At 41.7% G+C, this 20,046-nt stretch overlaps 2 protein-coding genes across 5 annotated transcripts in view; both read right to left on the minus strand.

The window, feature by feature from the left end:
- Nucleotides 1-2,147: 2,147 nt before the first annotated feature.
- Nucleotides 2,148-8,204, minus strand: prkcsh (PRKCSH beta subunit of glucosidase II). 2 transcript variants are annotated; one of them, XM_030089450.1, is made up of 18 exons: nucleotides 8,176-8,204; nucleotides 7,725-7,828; nucleotides 6,660-6,776; nucleotides 6,308-6,403; nucleotides 6,173-6,230; nucleotides 5,938-6,055; nucleotides 5,653-5,782; nucleotides 5,366-5,450; nucleotides 5,049-5,127; nucleotides 4,853-4,936; nucleotides 4,615-4,776; nucleotides 4,432-4,525; nucleotides 4,057-4,126; nucleotides 3,799-3,888; nucleotides 3,635-3,709; nucleotides 3,443-3,542; nucleotides 3,195-3,354; nucleotides 2,148-2,375 (listed from the first exon to the last, which is right to left on the minus strand). In XM_030089450.1, the coding sequence occupies exons 2-17, from the start codon at nucleotides 7,810-7,812 to the stop codon at nucleotides 3,208-3,210; spliced, it is 1,593 nt and encodes a 530-aa protein (XP_029945310.1). In that variant the 5' UTR covers nucleotides 7,813-7,828; nucleotides 8,176-8,204; the 3' UTR covers nucleotides 2,148-2,375; nucleotides 3,195-3,207. The 2 variants fall into 2 exon arrangements, with proteins under 2 accessions (XP_029945310.1, XP_029945311.1); XM_030089451.1 differs by having other exon boundaries at nucleotides 8,063-8,177.
- Nucleotides 8,205-10,532: 2,328 nt separating this feature from the next.
- pde4a (phosphodiesterase 4A, cAMP-specific) overlaps nucleotides 10,533-20,046 on the minus strand; it is a 39,171-nt gene continuing 29,657 nt past the window's right edge. For all 3 annotated transcript variants that reach the window (XM_030089447.1, XM_030089448.1, XM_030089449.1), the window contains 9 exons: nucleotides 17,925-18,018; nucleotides 17,646-17,809; nucleotides 16,777-16,875; nucleotides 16,509-16,673; nucleotides 16,298-16,397; nucleotides 15,795-15,949; nucleotides 15,501-15,623; nucleotides 13,894-14,076; nucleotides 10,533-13,644 (listed from right to left, as the gene is read on the minus strand). In XM_030089447.1, the coding sequence (XP_029945307.1) occupies nucleotides 13,141-13,644; nucleotides 13,894-14,076; nucleotides 15,501-15,623; nucleotides 15,795-15,949; nucleotides 16,298-16,397; nucleotides 16,509-16,673; nucleotides 16,777-16,875; nucleotides 17,646-17,809; nucleotides 17,925-18,018 (1,587 nt within the window). In that variant the 3' untranslated portion in view covers nucleotides 10,533-13,140. The remainder of the gene's footprint in view (nucleotides 13,645-13,893; nucleotides 14,077-15,500; nucleotides 15,624-15,794; nucleotides 15,950-16,297; nucleotides 16,398-16,508; nucleotides 16,674-16,776; nucleotides 16,876-17,645; nucleotides 17,810-17,924; nucleotides 18,019-20,046) is intronic.

Consider the following 20,046-nt stretch of genomic DNA (forward strand, 5'->3'; position numbering starts at 1 on the left):
ATTATGTTTGGTTGCATTGATTGGGTACAAGTTTGTTATTTTTTCTTCCATTATTTAATTAGTTGCAGTTTTTACAGTGTATGCAGATTTTAGACTTAGTTAGACTTTTTTTATTTCAATCAAACTGTGTTCAATTGTGTTTGTAAAGTCTGTGGTAGCTTTTGTTGCAACATAAAATAATTTAAACAGAAAAAATTCAAAATAGCGCCAACAAACTTGTATTATTTGGGCGACTTTAAGCTTGTAGTTTTAACTTATTGTTAACTTAAAAACTATTTATTATGATTATTATTATTGCCTCGTATAAAGTATGTTTTGTGTATATTTATGGTTTATTTCATTATATTTGCAAGTTTAAAAGATTTTAAGTTTGCCAAAATTGTGGTTACACCATTTCGTTTCTTAAAAAGGGGGACAAAATAGAAAAACAGCTTTAGAAGTACGATTTGGAAAAGTTCTCCATAGTCAAAGAATGCACTGCTATATTTAACTAATTGAAGTGTATAAACATACATGCTGTGTGCTAGATGTTATGCCTTTACTGCCTGTGTTCTGTTTGTCTTGTTAAATGAAAATCTTTTAATTATTTAATCTAATCACAGTCTTGTTTTTTCAAACCACTCGGTGAACCCCTGAGATATGGAGCAGCTCCCCCCCCCCAAGGCCCATGTGAGGGGGTCAAACAACGAGCCAGCAGAGACGTAGGGGTGGTGGTGCTGGTGGTCGGAGGGGGGTTGTTCTCAGTTTGATACGCTCACAAGATGCTTTCCTGTTTAGGCTGATGGGTTGCTTCACAAAACAAAACACACACACACAAAAAAAAAAGAGAACACTGCATTACTGAGATCATCCATGTCAATTCGAGCCGTGGAGACAAGGCGTTCCTTCGCTGGCGCCAAGTGAACATTTGGAATCGCAGCCAAGAGCTCCAGCAAAAAAGAAAAAAAAATATATCTATTAAAGAGAGCTGGGAGAAAAGCTACAGGAAGGTTTTCTTGGGAGTGTCTAGGGTAGTGAAGGGGTGAGTGGTCCTTCTGTTTCTCAACCAACTGTATTTTGTGTCTATTTATTTAGAAGAGGGGACGCAGTAACTTAGTGATGTTTTTCTTACATTTTCCTGGAATGGTAGAACAAATCAAAAAGGTGAAAAATGATCAAAACCGCTCCGCGGACGCCAACGTCGGCGGGAAAAAAAAAAGACAAAATCTCATACTTCCAAACATGACCAAATGAACAATGTCGAAATTTAACAAAGAAAAAAAAATAAAACCTTTCAGTTTAGACTAGGATATTTACTACTGGGATTTCAGCTGAAGACGCTTGAAGACTTTTTCATGGAATTGTTTAATTATTTGTACTTTACATGCCAGAAAAAAATAAAATAAGTTACAAATATGAGTGACCCAATTTTTGTTCATTGACTGACAAGACGGTATCCGATGAGACTAGAGACACATTAAAGTGATAGTTTGACTACTATGTACATAAACGGTATTGTGCAAACGATTTAATATGAGGGGGAAATGCGAGTTAAACATCGGAGACTGGGAGGTTTGGCAGCCGGATGGGTTCCTCTTGCAGGACTGTTTTAGCCCACGGGCCTTATGTTTCACACCACTGAGCAAACTTAAGATGGAGCCATGTTCAGTAGTCCATCACAAGCAGCGAGAAAATTACACATAAGGGCAACAAGTGAGGAAACCCTCCATACACGGAGAACATGCAAACTCTACAAACCGGGGACCTTCTGGCTGTGATGCAAGACGACACTACACTGCTCCACAGCATGAAGAACGATCTCCTGCTAAAGAACAGCAGCCATTTCTTCTCATCATTCAGCCTGTTCTAGATTACACTGAGACATGTTTCCTTCAACTGTGCATGACAGATAGATCAAGATTTGATTTGGTGTGGTCACAATAGAACGTAAACTATCTCGCTGCATTTTGTTTCACTCTCTTTTATGAAAGCAGTCTTCATTTGCATGTTTTAAGTCTCACACTTTTGCACAGGAGTGTTGAACAGCTTGCTGACATGAATTCCATGTTTCACACTGACAATTCCTAATGAAGCTGCGTTCCTATGTGATTGATTTGTATCTGAAAAATGGGTTTTAACAGAATGTTTTCACTGGACACGGGTTCAATGTGGCAAAAACAACTTTATTTTGGAAACAAATTGGAATGAATCTACACTTGACACAAAACATCAGAAGCAGAAAAAGTCGCACAAGCTTGAAATGTAGACGATACTACAAGAAACTTCTGATTGGAATTTTGCTGATTTGCTCTCAGTAGTTAATGGAACTGAGGCGGTGCTGCTCACAGCATGGCAACTTCATATCGCTGTAGTGACTGTGGTCCCACGAGAGCAACCTGCAAGACAGAGCACATACAAACTCACCTCAATACCACGTTTGCTTACGTCATGTCTTTGCTGTTATTAAAAGGAAGCAGCAATTTAGTTGAATTTGATCCCTGTAGGGTTTATTTCCAAGGGCTAAGCACTTTTACCTGTCCTGTGATGTAGCCGCTTCTCCGGCAATCTTAGTTCAAGCAAATACAGTTGTGGTAAGATGTCGTGTTGATTTAGGAGAACGACGCAGTTATGAGGTAATTCCTCATGATTGGATATACCACACATATATTATCAGAGCTTATTAAGATGAGATCTACCAGCTAGTGCTCATCAGTTTTCCAATCCTGGAATGAGAGGGATAAAAAAAAAAAACCTAATCCTATTAAGATCCATCAGGGAAACCAGGCTGCACTGTTTAATCGTTTCTAGTTCAGTGGAACCTACGGCTGATCAGAATGTTTAAAATCTAATATTACAAACTAGAAAATTAACAAAAAAACATTTAGATAGTCTTCATGGAAATAAAAACACAGAAGACTGTCTGTACTCAATAATACAAGCAATGAAGTGTAAAGCATGACAATTACTTAGGACATATGAATCCATACCACCTGTATTCACCATCATGAACTCCACAGCTTCTTCAATAAGCTCAAAGGAAACGGATTACCTTGGTCCTGCTGCTGTCCTGCTCTTCTTCTAAAGTGAAGCTTTTCCTGCACAATGAGCTTCCCTCAAATCAGCACTGAAACTTTCATACTGCACAGTTCTGGTAGACGCGTGTACCTCTAGAACAAATGTCTAATTTTACAGGACGGAGCCTAAAAGCTACTCACGAATGAAGACCATCTAGAGCTCCTCGTGTCCATGAAGCATTGAGTCCACGACGGGAGGCTCTTTGCAGATGGCCGGAGTGGTGAACTCCATCAGGTACTCGCAGCGGCTCGGCTCCGAGGTCGACGTCACCACCGTCTCCTTTCCACAGGTCAGCTTCACCTGGATGGCGTTAAAAGATGCAAACAGCACATGTCAGAGGGGGGGAAAAAAAACAAAACCGTGTGAGGGCGAGCTGAGAGAGACTCACAGTGGTGGACCTGTTGGGGCCCTGCCAGCACCCTGTGCCGTGTTCATACTTCATCACGGAGTGGACATCATCCTCCGGACCCGCCCACTTCCCCCAGGTTCTACAAGCAATAACAGAACACTGGATCAGTCTCCTGGCATGTAAAAGTAAAAGTAAATAAAAACAAAAGAGACATCTCAGATATTCACTTACCCTAAATTTGTTTCTGAGCCACCATACTTGGGTTTCTGGGACACTCTGTTAAATGGACAGAGCCTGTATATATACCTGAAAGACAGAGAAAAAAAGAGAAGGTCAGTGTAACCTGCCAAGTGAAGAAAAATATACAGTATATATATTTGAAAATGAATACATACTCGCTTGTAGATAGTTCGTAGCACTGGCTATAGAGGTAGGCAAATTCAGCACTGGGCCCAAAGTCGAAGGAAATTTCCTTCTCGAGGTTCCTACAAACCAAAATCAAATCTATTATATATATAGTAAGTCAATAACATCTTGATGGTGCAACAAAGCCATCCGCAGCAGCTCTTCTAACTTAAGGGTGCAGCTGTGGTAACAAATGCTGATTGCATTGTTGGCAAAGAGGCTGCTTCATATTCAAGCTGAGCACTTACTTGATCTGATCATCCACTTCCCGGAGAGCCTTCTCAGCCTCATCAAATTCATCCCTGGCTTTCTGAGCAGCTGGGAATCAGACACAGAGAATTAAAATATAACCTCCGAGTAGAGTCGAACAGAGAGAGTGAATAAGAACTTTCAGCCGAGGCTTTCGGAAACACAACAAGCCTATGTCACATAAAAGCCACAGATTGGTTGGATAATTCTTTATTTTTTTTGTGATAAAAATGATTGCAGAGCAGAAAAAAGGAATGTGCTTAACGTCTGAATATTGAAGTGAAAACTAATAGGTATGCAGTCACATCTGTGGTGTTTTTCTGGTATTTGAGAGTGTTGGAATAGCTGAGTCACTCCTTTATACACAGACGTACCATCAATGAGGGTCTGTGTTTCTTGGTCATAAGGTGGCATGGTTCCCTCATCATCATCATCCTTCTTTTCTTGAGTCCCTGTCGTAGGAGGAACCTGCAAAAAGAAAAATATCGAGGATGACTCACAAAATGAACCTGAACACCGTCCAACAGAAGTTTGATGGAGAAGCTCGACAGGCTTGCCTTATAGTCTCCATCATCCGAGTCATCATCTTCATCCTCCTCCTCGTCCTCCTCGTCTTCCTCTGGGACTTCATCTTCAGCGTACTGATCAGAGTCATTGTCGGGGACTGGCTCCCGTTCTTCAGGTGGCGTCTCGAGCGGGACTGGGGTGTCTGGATTGGACTGAAAATAAAGAAATTAGAAGAAAACACTGCTTTTTTTCCACACAAAGTACATTTAACAATTGACGGCTTCTTACCTCTAAAACATATTTATCTTTGATGTTATTCCACACAGACTCGAACGCTGCGGTGTCCACTTTGTCCACTCCTCCCAACAGTCCCTGCACAAGCCAGAAACACACACTTTGATTTGTTCACGCTCTCACGATCAGCAACAGGCATTAAACTTCAACTACATTCAACAGCAGCGTAGTTTCAGGGTAAAGCTCTTACCTGAGCCTCCACGTCTGAGAATGTACCATCTGAATCCGGATCGAGCTCCGAATGAGACATCAGCTCAGCCACAGAGACACTGAAATACACATTGTGTTGTGCATTAAATTTACAGTCAACAAAAATGAGGGAAATCAAAAATAGAAATACATAAGAACAAGAAGAACAGTAGAAATGTGACTGAATGTTTAAAAAAAAAAAAAAAAATCAGGAATTTACTGGAAGTTGTTCTTAAAGTGTCAACTTGTAGGCTTCACAACATCGGATTATTTATCTGATTGTGTGTTGAATCAATTCAGAGGGGTGCCAACACTCACAGGCCATCTGCATCATCGTCAAGCTCGATGAACACTTCAACCATCCTGGCTTTGTCTTTCTCTTTGCGAATCTCAGCTTTTTGTTCTAAAACAAAAATATCATTTGTGTTAAAAGTATGAGAGATGTATAATCCTCGTGATTTACCTCCTACTAGTGCATGAATCATCCTGTCAGCGCCGTGTAGATCACAACATTTTCAATGTTTGAATTAAAGACATTATACAAGCTGAAATGCCGTTCTCCGGACAGACAGCAGATGGTGAAATACTTTCAAATCTTAATTTACCTTCCCAGGCCTTCAGATGGCGCTCTTTAGCTTCTTTCTCTGGCTGTTCCATGGTTTCCTTCACAGTTCTCAGAGCCTCCACTTTCGTTTCCAAATCCTTCTTACTGCTCTGAACCTCTGCAAGTTTGGTCTGTTGAGGGCAAAAATGAAAGTAATGCATTAAAAAAACAAAAAACAAACAGGAACTGCATTTTAGAAACCGTTCGCATCCACTAATGAGACAAACCAGAGACCAAAAACATTTGGACTGTGGTTTCAGGACGTACAAACTGCAACAGTTCACACCTGCTTTTCCTCGATACCAGTCTTGGCCTCATGGATGAGTTGCTGTTTAAGCAGGAAACCCTCCTTTGCAATTTCTGCCATCTTCTGCAAGCTTTCTCTCTCTTTGCGGCCCAACTCCCTGCAAGTCACAAAATACTGTCTATTAAAATCTTACCAGGAAAAAGTCTAAATACAAAATGCATAAAGGGGCTTCAAAAGCGTGAAAAAGAGAATAACAATCCAAAGACCTCCCTACCTGCAGGTGTTCTGACAGGCCGCACCGCTGTTGTATTCATCGGTTGCGTCACAACAGTCTGTAGAGGAAATATTATTGAAAAATAGAATGTGGCCTTTACTGATGAGAACAATGAGCGCAGATTAAAACTCTTACCGCAGATCCCATCGTTGATGCGGGAAGAAGGGATGAAACCCGGCCGGAAGCCTGCGTTGGTGCAGTGGAAGCTGCCATTGGGACAAGCAGCAGTGCCTGAAAAAAAGAGTAGGAGTGAGACCATTTTTTACACCCAAATGAAGAAAAATAGTCAGTTTGATCATGTTCAAAATGTATTTCTTAATCATATATTTATACTGATAACAGCAGACATACACCTGCAACAGTGAAATTATGAACGAAAGAAGTAATTTTGAAGAAATCACACCAATAATACTATTAGAAAATATTCCATTTTAAACAGCGCACTGGAGGGTAAATGCCACTAGACAGTAGAATAGGAAACACAGACCTGGCTCATCAGAACCGTCCTGACAGTCACAGTAGTCGTCGTTCACTCTGTCAAAGGGAATCGTGCGAGATCCATCCAGACAGGTAAAAGGTTTGCCCTCTTCATAGAACTGGCGTTCTGTAGAATTTGAGCAGAAAAACCACGTGATGATGTGACCAGTTGTATAAATACAGTAGTGTTTAGACAGAAGCAGAATATAGTCACGGTGCCTTGACAATGACTGCTGGTCATAGTTATTGACATGAGCAGCACAGCTTGCTGGTATGTTGCGTTACAAGTGCTTTGCACGCACACTTATTTTGGCCTTGCAGTGCAACTCTGAAGCTAAGTGCTATCACACACTTGGTAAATTGAAGCATTTCACAATCTTTTTCATAAACAGCAGATAGTAAATGTTGATTGATGCTGTCACTACATGGGTTTTTCTTGAGCAGCAATTAATCATGTCAGAGTGACACCCTGCATGTCTTCTTACATTTCTAAGAGGACCTGATTCACATATTAGTCCAGTAAAAATACTCAAACTTTGATACAAATGACTTACTTCGAGTGCACGGATACAAAATGTACTTTTTGTGTTTGGTTTGGGATTTATTTCTGTTAAGATTGTATGCATCAAACCTATCATTCAAATTACATTTATGTTTAAAGTATTCAGAAAACGATGCAATTTCTTGTCATTAAAATGGAACATCAAAGTTAATTAAATGGATTTTCACGTGTTATCAATAGAATGAGATGTCTATTACAAGACTAATTCAGAATACAGACAATTTGAAGATTTTACATATGACTATAAATTCTTATGTATGTTGTATTGTATCGAACAGCATTGTATGGCACTGAGGTACATATCTTATTGTGACTTTCCTGATGACACCCAGCCCACGATACAACCCAGGATATATAATGTAAAAGCCATCTAGGTGTGGACTTCCTAGCAGTGACCTTTGATCAAGATATGAGAGCACATTGGATCTTAACATCCTAAAAGGAAACCAGTTCCTCTATGAAATCAGGTATTACGTGAACAGTCTTGGATGTAGTTTGATAAGAAATACTCACTTGATAAAGGGACACCTCGGGGTCTCTGGACCTCCACCGATGAGGCTCCGACTACGACGAGCAGCAGCAGGAAACATTGACCGAACATGATGAACAGGAACCGCCTGAGAGAGACCCAAAAGCGCCACATTAACCACAGCTATCAACACACGGCGACACACTGACAACTCGATAATAAAATAAAGCTGCAGATTTACAACGTAAAATTGTTAGTATCGTCATTTTTTAAAACAAAAAAAACACAAGTACACTGTGCTTGTTAGCACCGGCGATCGATGCTAAGCTAACTAGCAACTTGACTTTTAGCAATCAATAAAATAGCATACAAATAAAAATACCGAAGTCTTGCAGTAACGTCACGCTGCCTCTCGAGTAATTATTAAACATATAAAGGCAAAAGACAAAGAAAACGTTGTGAAGAACTAGTTCATAAATGAAAAAATGTCATTACCGTCCGTGCCACCTACTTCCGGGATCCGCCTTCTTGTGTCATGTTTGACTCTGATTGGATATTCTTCTTACCGGCCCTGTGATTGGATGAGTCTTCTTACCGGCCCTCTGATTGGATAATGCTTCTTACCGGCCCTCTGATTGGATGACAAAGAATGACACTTGTCCCGCAGAGGAGGATTGTGGGTGTATTTGAGGATGCAGCCATCTCATGCCAAAGTCAGACAAGGTAGATGTCAATATTTACAATTTTCCGGAGACGCAAATAACCTCAAAGCATGTGACAGCAACTGCCATCATCTGGTAAATGTATTACAGAAACATACACGTTTTTATGCCATATTCAGTGATGTTGTAGAGACTGTCATGTTCTACATTCAGTTACAGACTTTGTGCATGTGGGTACATAGTTACAACAATGAAGTCTGCTAAATGGACATGCATGAGCAAGTTTCAAATCCTTCAATATCTCATATTAATGTGGTTGTTGAATTCCATGTCTGAGTTCATAACTATGTCCAGATTTCTGGCCTGATTTGATGTTCTGAGTGACAATAGCTCAAGATGAGCACTGACCTGTTTTCAGACTTCTTCCTTGACAAGAAAAACAGTTACTTCTGTTTTTTAGTTAAAAGGTCTGAAACATTCACTCATTAATTAGATTTATGCACTTTATGGGTCTTTAAGGATAATTTAAAAGGAAGCATGTTCAGTTGACAAAGATATGTGTCAAAAATGCAGAAGAAAATGTGGAGCCCTGAACTGACATTATATACTGACTAAAATGTAAAGTTGAATAAAAGCACATAATTAGTTTGAGCAGGTGCCATTCAGCTATTGTTGTTCTAGGGGTAATATTATTGGATAATTTTGACTTCGGAGTCCCCCAAACTTGCAACTGCAGGAATAAGTTAATGCAAATAACTCCAGTGTTTGAAGTAATGAATTAGGTGTTCATACAAATAGTGCACACAGACAGAATTTGCCATCAAGCCATCATTGCATACAGTACATCAAGATTCACCACAATTAACAGTAGCAACATTTAATATAAAAATCTTGCTTTATTTGTATTTTTAACACACTTTACAGTACCGAACAGTGAAATAAAAGAAAAATATACTGATATACTATAATATTGTTTTATATATAGATGTTTGCTTATTAAATGCATTTATTCACAAAATGACACCTCAGCTCTGTCAAGAGGAGAAACTTTCATAAAAATAATATAATAAAAAATAACTTGGACACATTTTACACATTACAGCAAGATCATTTACAAATATTACAATCATTTCATGTTTTTTTTTTTCCCTTGAATAATCGTCCTCACTCATGAACAAACACATGAATTAAAGCCCAGAGAATTATTCTCAGAGGGAGTCAGTCTGCGACAGCGTAACCTGACAGCAACCCCGATGGGAACCAGCTAAGTAGGCCACCATGGGACGGACATTTGGGCTATCAGGCGAGAGATAATGATTAAAGTTACTAAGAAACAGAGGTGGTGATCGTGCTAGAAATGGCCAAGTTAGATAAGGACACATTGATCTCCTTTGAAAGTGTCACATTTGATGTGACGCCATCAGCTCACTTTGACTTTATTCGTCAAAATAATTCAATCTCATGTGGACATCAATTAGAGAACAACTCATCTGTTCGGTTCTGACCATTACCAGAGGGGGTTAGCAATGAGGATTTGTGATTTGGCCCCAGTGGAATCTAATCAACAGGTGACCGCCAATGACCAAAACCACCAGCACAGACTGTACACTACCTGAAACACACCGTCTGCCTTAAAACCTGATGAAATAAAGTGCTAGTACAAATATATCTGATTTCCACAATAAGAGTGAACAATTAACTGAAGAGTATGACAGGACGTTTGCACGAGTGTGTCGAAATAATGCGAGGATGAAAAGGTGAGGATGTGGCCTGCAGTGCTTCAGTGGATCACTTAACAACTGTAAGTGGTTATTTGTCAATCATTATGACTTGAATAAATTTATCATTTACAATCCAATATTACATTATGTACAAGAGTGGTAATGCTTATAGCTATATCATCAACACATGATTCATTTACCAGACCATCCACCAGAATGATATAAAAATAAACTGTACACAAACTGTTCAAAGAAAACGCTTCCCATGGTTTTCTTTTCATCATTTAAAAAGAATGGCAGCAATCAATCCATTGAATAATTTCCTTAATAAGAAACAATTGCTACAGTATCGTGTTTCTATGGCAATTAAATATTAATGTTTTTATAGCTTATGACAAGGAGGACAAGAAGCCACAAAAACAAAGCAACACGTCAAAAGAAAAGAAAAAGGCCAATGCATATGGGAATCTTTTTATTTAAGTTACTGCAGTAGTAATTCTGGATTCCCATTCCACCAAAGGAGAAGTCTGTGTGGCGGCCCCGCAGCTCTGCTCCATCCTGCGACGGAGCAGGTCAAACACACAGGCTCCTGTTGCACCCAGCTGTGGTGTCTTCAGATAAGCTCAGTTACTGACCTGCAGAAACGTGCTCCTACCTTCCAAAGAAACCACGCTTGTTGTCTTTTGTGAGAGCTATTTGTATTTACCCTGTGAGAAAACAAACACCTTAAACAAGCTGTGACCTGTTCGAACTGTGCTGGTCGCGTCCCGGACACCGTTTTCGACAAGACATGGTTGACGCCAGTGAGCGAAAAGTGACATGTATGTTAACATCTCTCTCTCCTCCCTGTGATCCCTTTTAACTGTTGCTCATATCACTCAATCAGCCATGCACACACACACTCACATATACACACACACACATCAGTTTGACTCAGATTCAAACAAAAGACACCCTTATTCGATCTAACACCTGCAAACTCCGATTTCCTATTTATTGTGAATGCCTCCCGATAATCCAGAGAGTTGTGAGACAGTAATATTTGCCTTCCTAATTAAAAAACAGCACATTCTTTAAGTTGGTCCGAGCACAGCAACAACACGACTAAATGGCAGCAATGTCTCCTCCCGTTCCCTTTTTAAATGCAATGCTGGATACATTGTGTATAGACACACTGATACGGAAATAAGCATACAGACATGATATAAATATACTAGGACATCTATTTTATATCTTAGAAATCTACATACTGGCAGGTATGTACCCTGCGTCTGACATTAAGGCAAAAAAGCATCAAACATAACAAGGATGATTAGGGACTGCCAGACCTCCTTTTGGCTAAGTCGTACTCCTCTTCCCCCTGACATTCTGCCTCCCTGATTTTCCTATTCATCCACGTTCCTTTAAAGGTACAGTATGTAATATTTTCGGTCAGAAACGAGCTAAAATAATCAAAATGTTGTAGAGAAATGTACCAAAGTTAACGGGCTAACAAGGTGGCCGTGAGCCACTCTGCCATTTTCCCTGCATTCAGTTCAAGAACAGGAGAACGAATAATAAGAAGTAATACGAAATTTAATTAATAAATGCCAAAGCTCTGAAACAGTGACTCGCTGCTGCCACCTAGTGCTCAAAAACAGCCTCACTTCAATCTTACAGACTGTACCTTTAAACTCACTTCACCCACTTAAGTTTCTCATCCTCTACTTTGGTGAAAACTGTTGCGTATGACGACACACAAACACACAGTGCAAGTGGGTGTGAGATGGCGAGCAAAAAGTTTGTTTTGCTGATGAAAGAACTCCGTATTCCCTTAAAACGCATTAAGCAACCGTTAAATATAAAATAGGCAGAAAACGTATGCTTCAAAGCATCACATGGCTTATTCTCAGAAAGTTAAAAAAAAAAAAAATCAGTATAATTAGAAAAAGAAAAAAAAGAAAAGAAAACAAGCTGGAAAGAGTCCACTGGCGGTTGTGGTGGCGGTAGTGATTGCTCTGCATCTAGAGTTCTGAGTTATTATATTACCAGAAGAGCAACAAAGGAAGACTTACAGCTGAAAACATATCACCACAGAAACTGTACGTGTGAGATACACACCACAATACCATGAACAGTAAAGAGAAGATCTTCAACAAGAGACAATCAAAAATGGTAACAAAATCAGACACTCCTGTCCCACAATGCATTGCTTCACGACAGCTCCATTCAGGAAGCTGGTGTTTCAGAAAGGCACAGAGCCATCTTGCACCAGTAGCACTCTCCTTGTAAAGGGAAAAGGGGTTACGGGGCCCGACGGCCCCTTCATCGCAGCATCTTCCTTTCCTTAAGTATCCTCCCCTCTCCTCCTCCTCCAACTCTGTGGATTCTCTCGTTTTTCTTTCCGACAGAAATGGAAAAAAAAGTCACTCGACGTGTAGCTTCTCTGAGGAGAACAGTTTCTATTGAGATTCTAACAAACATGGATTACTAATACTGACTGAACACTAGTTAATACTCCATTAAGGGATGGCTTTTTCCAAAGAGATTCATTACTGATCAGTGTCCCTCGTGTAATGCACACACACAAACATACCGCGTGTGCGTGTGTGTGAGTTTATCTTTACTTGTGTGGATGTTCCTCTGCGATTCCGAAGACACTCGGTATAAATATGAACTGAATCGAGCAGCATGAGAGCTCAGTGTGCGTGCACATTCTGGATCGGCATTTCCTGCCTGCCTTGTTCCCGCTTTCACCTTGGTCGTGTGCGTTTGTGTGTCGCTTTGTGTGTGTTTATGTGTGTGCATTCCAGTCCCAGAGTGCTACGCTGACCCTCACTCACCCACCTTAACGCGCTCCTCGTTTCCTGTCAGTCTAAAAAGTTCATTGTGGAATCAGTCGAAGGACTCGCCACCACTCCGAATCTACAGTTGCTGTGTAATTAACTTCTCTTTAGCGATTTTAATTTATTTCCCTTTTTGAAAAATATATTTAAAGGTCTGTATTGTCATTGCAGTCTTATTTGTTCTTGGTTTGGCCATTGAAACGATGAACAAGATCACGTGTGCAAATGGGGAGGGACGTACAGGAGCAGAACTCATGTATCTTCAGCTTGTGAAGAAGAATCCTCCTCTTCCTCTACAGGACTTGTGTCAGAAAGTCTGTCCTTTTCAGGCCCCCCGCCCGACGGAGCCTTCAGCTCCTCCTCCACCTCCTCCTCCTCCATCGCCACCTCGTCCTCCTCCTCAATTATGTCCTGGTTCCCCTCCTCCGCCATGATACTTTCCTCCTCCGTTTTGCTCTCCTCCGCCCCGCGGCCGCAGTCCTGCGCCGTGTGGTTGGCCATGGGCTTGTCGCCCTCGTCCTCCTCCTGCTCCGCCTGAGAGCTCTCCTCCAGGGTGAGCTCGAACTGAAACTTGTCGATGCAAGCGTTCAGCTCCTTGTCCTGGCCCACGGGGGGCGGCGACGGGCTCTGAGGGATCGTGCTCTGGTACCAGTCCCGGTTGTCCTCCAGCGTGTCCAGGATGTCCTGGGCATCGGGGTGCACGAGGTCCCCCCACGTCTCCCACAGGGGGTGGACGATGTAGTCAATAAAGCCCACCTACGTGAATTTTAAAAAGAGAGAAAGAATGAGTGGCATGTTGCGAGCCGGCACGGTGGTGTCGCTTCACTCCCTGCAAATCAGCATTAAAAATGTAGGAGTATGACTGCTGCGATCAGAGCTGACAAATCACTCCCTGCTCCGCAGTTATCACTCCACCTACAACATTAACACTTATCCAGTTGTGTGCAGAAATCCTTTTCATCGTTGTGTGTGTGTTGCTCACTGCTGATTTTGTTTTTTTCTTACCTGACTTTTTTCCACAGAAGCGGTGTGTTTATCGCACATGGGGCTGATCTCCATTCCTCGTTCCCTCTCCTTATCTCCCTGGCGGAAAAACTCCTCCATGATTCTCTCCGTCCACTGTCGATAGACGGCCAGGGGCTTGGTGGGATTGCTCAGGTCAGCACAGTGCACCATGTTCCTCAACACCTGCACAGCCAACACAATGCACATTGTCAAAAACGGTGTGTGTGCCACTCTAAGTTTTGATTTGCACATTTGTACTTTCTCCTTTTGTTTGATATTCTGCATTTCAGATGAAGTCTCTGATCGCCTCTTTCAACTTTTCTTGATTCTATCTTCCTTTCTTCTGCCAGTTGGAGCTACATTTTCTACATTTGATCTGGTGCCTTCTCAGCCTTTTACTCTTTCTTCAGACTCTCAGCAAATGCTCCCGCTTCTCACATTTTCTCACTTGCTTTGACAAGGAAGTGTGCAAAAATGTTCAAAGGTGTGGAAAGCCTTCAGCACCACTTGTTGCTGCGGCGATTCAGAGATAAACTAGTCGCACATCAAGATATTGCTTTACTTTGTCATTTTGATAAACAGTATGTAAAGGTGGTCTTTTAGGAACACTTTGTGCCGCAACATAGTGCAGTGTGCCAGTCTACTTTGTGAGCTTACCTTTGTCTATATTATTTATTATTATTATTGTTATGTAGTGTATTTATTCGGAGACCAGTTTTATGAAGTTCAAACTACACAACACTGCATCTATTTCGGTTTGAAAAACAGCAGACAGCCGGCTTCACGAACTGGCAGAAACCACCTCCTCTTTGGCACTCTCACAGACGCTGAGACATCTGGGGAAACACTTCCACGATTTTCTTCCTTGCTCTCCATCACCATCTTTGTTAAATCCCGTGTTCGCGCTTTGGTTGAGCTACGCCACACAGCCGGGTCAGATAAGGTGAAATGCATCTCCAGTTGCTTACAATCTTCGAGAATCAAACCAGATTTATCGTCATTGACAAAAATAACGCACACTATCTTCTCTGATATTGACCACCACATCAAACCTGTCAGGATCTATGGTTTGATCAAATTTTGCACAACTTTGATTAACTTAAGCTGCATTCACGAGACAAAGACCAACTGCAAACTGCACATGGAAATGCCAGAAATGCTCAAAACGCTGTGGTTCGCATGTCAGGCCACTAGTTGATGCTGTGTGTTTTTTTTTTTTTAAACAACAACCAATGCACGCACAGAGAAAACAGGACTATGTAAACATTTAATCTTCTTTAAACTGTCTTCACCGTTTTAGCCCCCTCAGTATTTGTATTTGGTGTATGAAAAACAAAAGCCTCCACGTGTGATCCAGATGACAGTGTCGTAAATGTGCAAAGCACTATAGCCACAGTGCAAAAGTGCAGTATTCAGCGTTTCAAGAGAAATGTTTTGAAAGCATTATAATAGTGCAGTATTCAGTGACTCCGACCAGTATTCTCATGTAATCGAGCAGCCAAAATACAACAAAAGTTCTCCATTTTCACGCGCCTGATTGTCATTTCCAAGCTGCTAACACTTTCTTTAAAAAGAAGCGCCATGTGAAATTCTGCATGATGACTCACCTGTATCCGATCAGTGTAGTGGTCAAGCAGCAATACTCCAGAACTTGTCACTTTCTTGGTTTCCACCATTGTTTTGAGGTCTGCCAGCAAACTCATGTGTTTAGACATATCTGTTGCCAAAACCTGGCCAAAAAAGAAGACAGAAAAGAAAATATCAGAGGAAAAATAGAAAGACAAAGAATAGAAGAGTCGTAGGAGGTGAAAGAGAGCCAAGGAGCAGATAAACACAAGTGAAGAAGGAAGGGACAAGTCTTCATATGGTAATATAAAAACGTGTGGTTACCAGACACTCACCATATCTATAACAAGTTTCCTCAGGCTCTGTCTTTGCCTTTTGCTGAGGTTCTGAAAGATGTCACAGTTGTCCTCGTGAAGCAGCTTGAAACCCACAGCCAGGTGATGGTTCTCCAATACCGACTCATCGTTATACATCAAGGCTAACTCTGAGTCTGAGGGAAGCAGCACAGAGGAAATGTGAGTGAGAAACACTGGATCCTGGATCAGTGAGCTCCTCCTACCTCTGTCGCCTGCACACTGTGCTCACACTGTCTCTTATTGTACATATAAATCTTCAGATATAGGAATCTCCTTGTGGCTGAAATGTTTCCATTAACTCTTTGCAGTGGTTCATAAGGCAAAACGTCTAAGCAAGAGAAAGAACTCTGATCACTAATGTGATTTCAAGGTCGCTGACCAGTTGTTTCATGTTTGTGTTTATTTAATTGGCACCCCCAGATCTTTATTTTTGAGGTCACAGGATCCAGAATGCCCCCACTGTCGAGCCCATTCCAACTCACTGGTGTTTATGAGGAACTGGTTGGATACTCCTGGATGATCCACATCATGAATGGCAGCAGCAAATAACGCAGCTAGTATCTCTAGATCAGTGAACACAGCCTGTCGGAGAAGAACCAGAGGAAGAAAATGGTCATGAATGGCGTCGACTTCAAATTAGCCAGGTATTTGTGAAGGTGTCTTCATCATAAGTAAATCAGCAGATGTATTTACGTCCAGAGCTGGCGTGGAGAGCAGTACATGAGTAGACTGAGTGACATCTGCAGCGTGGAGGCTGTTGTGATAGGCCACATTGGCATGATAGTGATCCTCCAGGGTCATCACGTACGTGACAAACGTGTCCACAGGGATCCGAAAGGTCTTTAGTAGATCTCGTTCCTGCAGCGAGGGGCGGGCCACGCAGGGTCACGGTCACAGACACGCCGCATGTTACACTCAGCCACATAAATCACTGCTTGAGGCACGTGTTTGTGTCTCTCACCTGGAAGATGGCAAACATTATGCAGCTGAGGGGTCGATTATTAGAGAACTCTGCCACACGAAAGATATTAAGGCCCCACTTGTTCAAGTCGTTTAGCTCCTAAAGGCACAAAGAACAAAATTAAAACACATCAGCACATCATCCTTGGGATTTTTTATTACTGAGTTTAATGTCAACCACAGCACTCTCGGGTCTGACAACTGTTGCCAATAACCAGAGGTTAGCTAAAAGGATGAGCAAAGTGTCGGTAATATTTTCATAAGCATAACTTTAATTTTTAATGGAACACAAAACAGTCTATTAGGTTGATCTTTTTAGATACACTACACAGAAATTTAGGGATACTTGGTTGACTGTTGATCAATGGTTAGGTCGTCTTGGTGTCATAATGTCAAAATGTACACAGCAGCATGAGAAGGATTGTTTAAATACCAATTCCAAATGAACCAAGAAATCTAATAGTCGATTCATGGGTCAGACGCCTGCTGAGAATTTTGCCGCTAAGCTCCTTGTTAGAGAACAGACAGTTATGCAGAAAGTACTGAAACATTTATCAGCTGGACATGTGCATTCAAAAGTTTGAGAAGGTCACATTATAGGGTCACCTATAAAGGTTATAATGCATTTTAGATTCATTCTGAAATTTCCCACGGAGGCCAGATATCCCCAGCTTTTTGTGAGTAGTGTATAAAGCTAATTCAGTACCTAATGGTAGAAAACCAACTCAAAAATCTGTCCAACCTGTTTAATGGGATGTAGGTAGGACATGCTGTAAAGAATGCCAGTAAATTCCTAACTGATTGGCCATATTTGTTGTCTGCTCTCAACGTTCTTGTCCATCCATATACTATAAGCTTCCGTGCATTTACCCGGGCTAACGCGTCCTCGTGTTCAGTCTTCACACCGAAGCGAGGCATGGTGGAGTTGGAAAGGCTGGAACTGTGCGTGAGCTTCTTCACACCGCTGATGTGACACATGGGCTTCTCTCTCTCCCTCAAGGTTGGAGATGGGATCTCCACCTCGTTCTGCTTATCTGGAAAGATTGAGAGCCAAAGGTCAGTTTCAAGGGAGGCTTACGGAGGGCTGTACTTCACCCCGAAGTCATAAATTCTAAAGAGGCGGGTAAATTGGTGGCAGGTTTGCTTTACCTAGAAAGGTAGTGGAGATGTATTCTGACACTTGGTTCCCTGAGCGACTCATCTCTGACAAATGGGACAGCTCCCGGTTCAACATTCTCTTGAACTGAGGGGAGGACAGACAGAGACTGAGGTGAGCGATTTGAAATGCAGCATGAAGGGTTACTAAAAATACAGATTCACACAGACAAGGTAAAAATCTGAATTAATGACACTGCGGTTTAAATTTCATTTGCACACAAAAATACAGAACAACAAAACATTCCTGTGAACCTAATATGAGAAAATAAATTATCACCTCAATTACTAAAGGGTGACAAAATCAATTATGATTCCTGCCTCCTTTTTTTTTTTTCTCAGATGAGAACAGACTGTACAGTACCCCGACTCGGTGTGTTTGCACTGTGATTCCCACTGATATGCTGCGGTAATATGCCATGCTTATTGTTTTCTATGCATATACAGTGTCAAACAGTTCGTCAGCAGATCCTCGCAGCACATACACAATTGCAATTATTTGAATGCATCGTCCGCGCAGACATAAAGAAAAAAAAGCATTTCCTGCGTGTTCTCTTTGCTTTTACGTAACGTTACATTTCTTCAGGAACACAATGTCGGGAGGCTTAATAGTTCCCTTGTCAGACGAGTCATGTGAAGGCACAATGCGATTCGGACAGACCCCTCAGTCTGTGTCCTACTGACTGATCTTTCACACATAACAATCTCCATGGCAACCGGAGCAGTTGCCGTGGCAACTGCCTCCTCACAGTCAGTCCTTCAGCGTGATGTGAGAGCGGTGGCTGCTTGGGTGACAATCTGAGGGAGTAGGCAGGTGTCTCTGACCTTTACCAAGGTCAACCCTCCCCTCCTCGGCTGTCTCCCTCTCCACATCTCTCTGTTGCTTATATCCGCTCCTCCCTCCCTCTTGAGGTAAACAACACTCTCCATGGTTGCCCTACAGCTCCAAAAATCCAGCGCCGTCTCAGGCTCCACTTTGCCTTCCTTGCATTCTGCACACTTCACGCATTACCACTGTCTTTTTTGCTTTCCTTCACAGCGATGCCCCCCTTTTTTTCCCCTCTTCCCACCCATCCCCGTCTAGCCTGGTACCCATTACATGGCAGGCCAAGCAAATAGGTTCTGTAACAACAAATTGTAAGAGCAGTCAGGCAGAATCAGCCATCAGGAGCCAGGGACGCTAGTCAAGCCCAGTGGCACACTTAGGCAGCAGGCTCAACCCAAACCTCTCTCTCTCTCTCTCTCCCTCTCTCTCGCTCTCTCTCGTTCTTTCCTTCCCCAATGCTGTATCGCTGAGTCATAGCTGCCAACCAACACTTCTATAGTGCCAGTCCGAGTGCCAGGACAAACAACGCTCTCCCTCTGACACTGACTAATGAAACAAACATGCAAACACTGTGCAGACATGACTGAGGATGCACAATCACACAGACCCCGGTGGAGGGTGTATCGTTTCTGTCAGTGGTCAGCTACGACATGCAAATAGGAAGGTGAGAGTACTCCAGATTAGAATGTGAAATCCTACAATCTTAATCCAGTGTATCTGTTTTGGTGACAGGATACCACACTAAATGCAAATCCTCTTGGTAAGTTTTTTTTTTTTTTTTTTTTTTAAGTATGTATGAAGACTGTTGAAAAACACAATTAAATCAAAGAAGAAGAAATATCTCCTCAGTTTCGAGATGATAAGTTTGTCCTTCACTGACAATACGCTTCACTTCCTTAAGCCTGTATCGAGGCCAGCCTTGGGCGAGCAGGAGAGGGAGAGACGGGGATGTGGGACGCAGGTGTGGAGGATGGAAATGGACATTATGTGACACTGCAACGTACTAGCAGTGAAGACTACTTCACAAAGTCCCACCGCAATTTTTTTTTAAGCAGATCAGTGCGTTATCAGAGGACAGAAATGTAGAGCAGAGATGAAAGACTGATATTGTCTTTTTGTTTACAGTAGGGCTGCAATGTAGAAACACAGTGCAAAGTTAATAAAGTCTCTTCCTTCATCACTGTTCCTCCTCAGTGGATCCAGGTATAAATTATGTAAAATCATTCATATTGTCCTTTATACTCTCTCTGTCAGACCCACTAAAAGTTCTTTAACTTCAAGTATTCACAT

Source organism: Salarias fasciatus, chromosome 4 (assembly GCF_902148845.1).
Source record: "Salarias fasciatus chromosome 4, fSalaFa1.1, whole genome shotgun sequence".
NCBI lineage: Eukaryota > Metazoa > Chordata > Actinopteri > Blenniiformes > Blenniidae > Salarias > Salarias fasciatus.

Excerpts from the sequence above, each read along its gene's own strand:
- prkcsh (XM_030089450.1), bottom strand. The coding sequence starts at position 7,812 with ATGTTCGGTCAATGTTTCCTGCTGCTGCTCGTCGTAGTCGGAGCCTCA. Across the intron at positions 4,127-4,431 it reads AACACAGACCCTCATTGATG|CTGCTCAGAAAGCCAGGGAT; the intron begins GTACGTCTGTGT and ends TCTGATTCCCAG. Across the intron at positions 3,543-3,634 it reads GGCTCAGAAACAAATTTAGG|AACCTGGGGGAAGTGGGCGG; the intron begins GTAAGTGAATAT and ends TATTGCTTGTAG.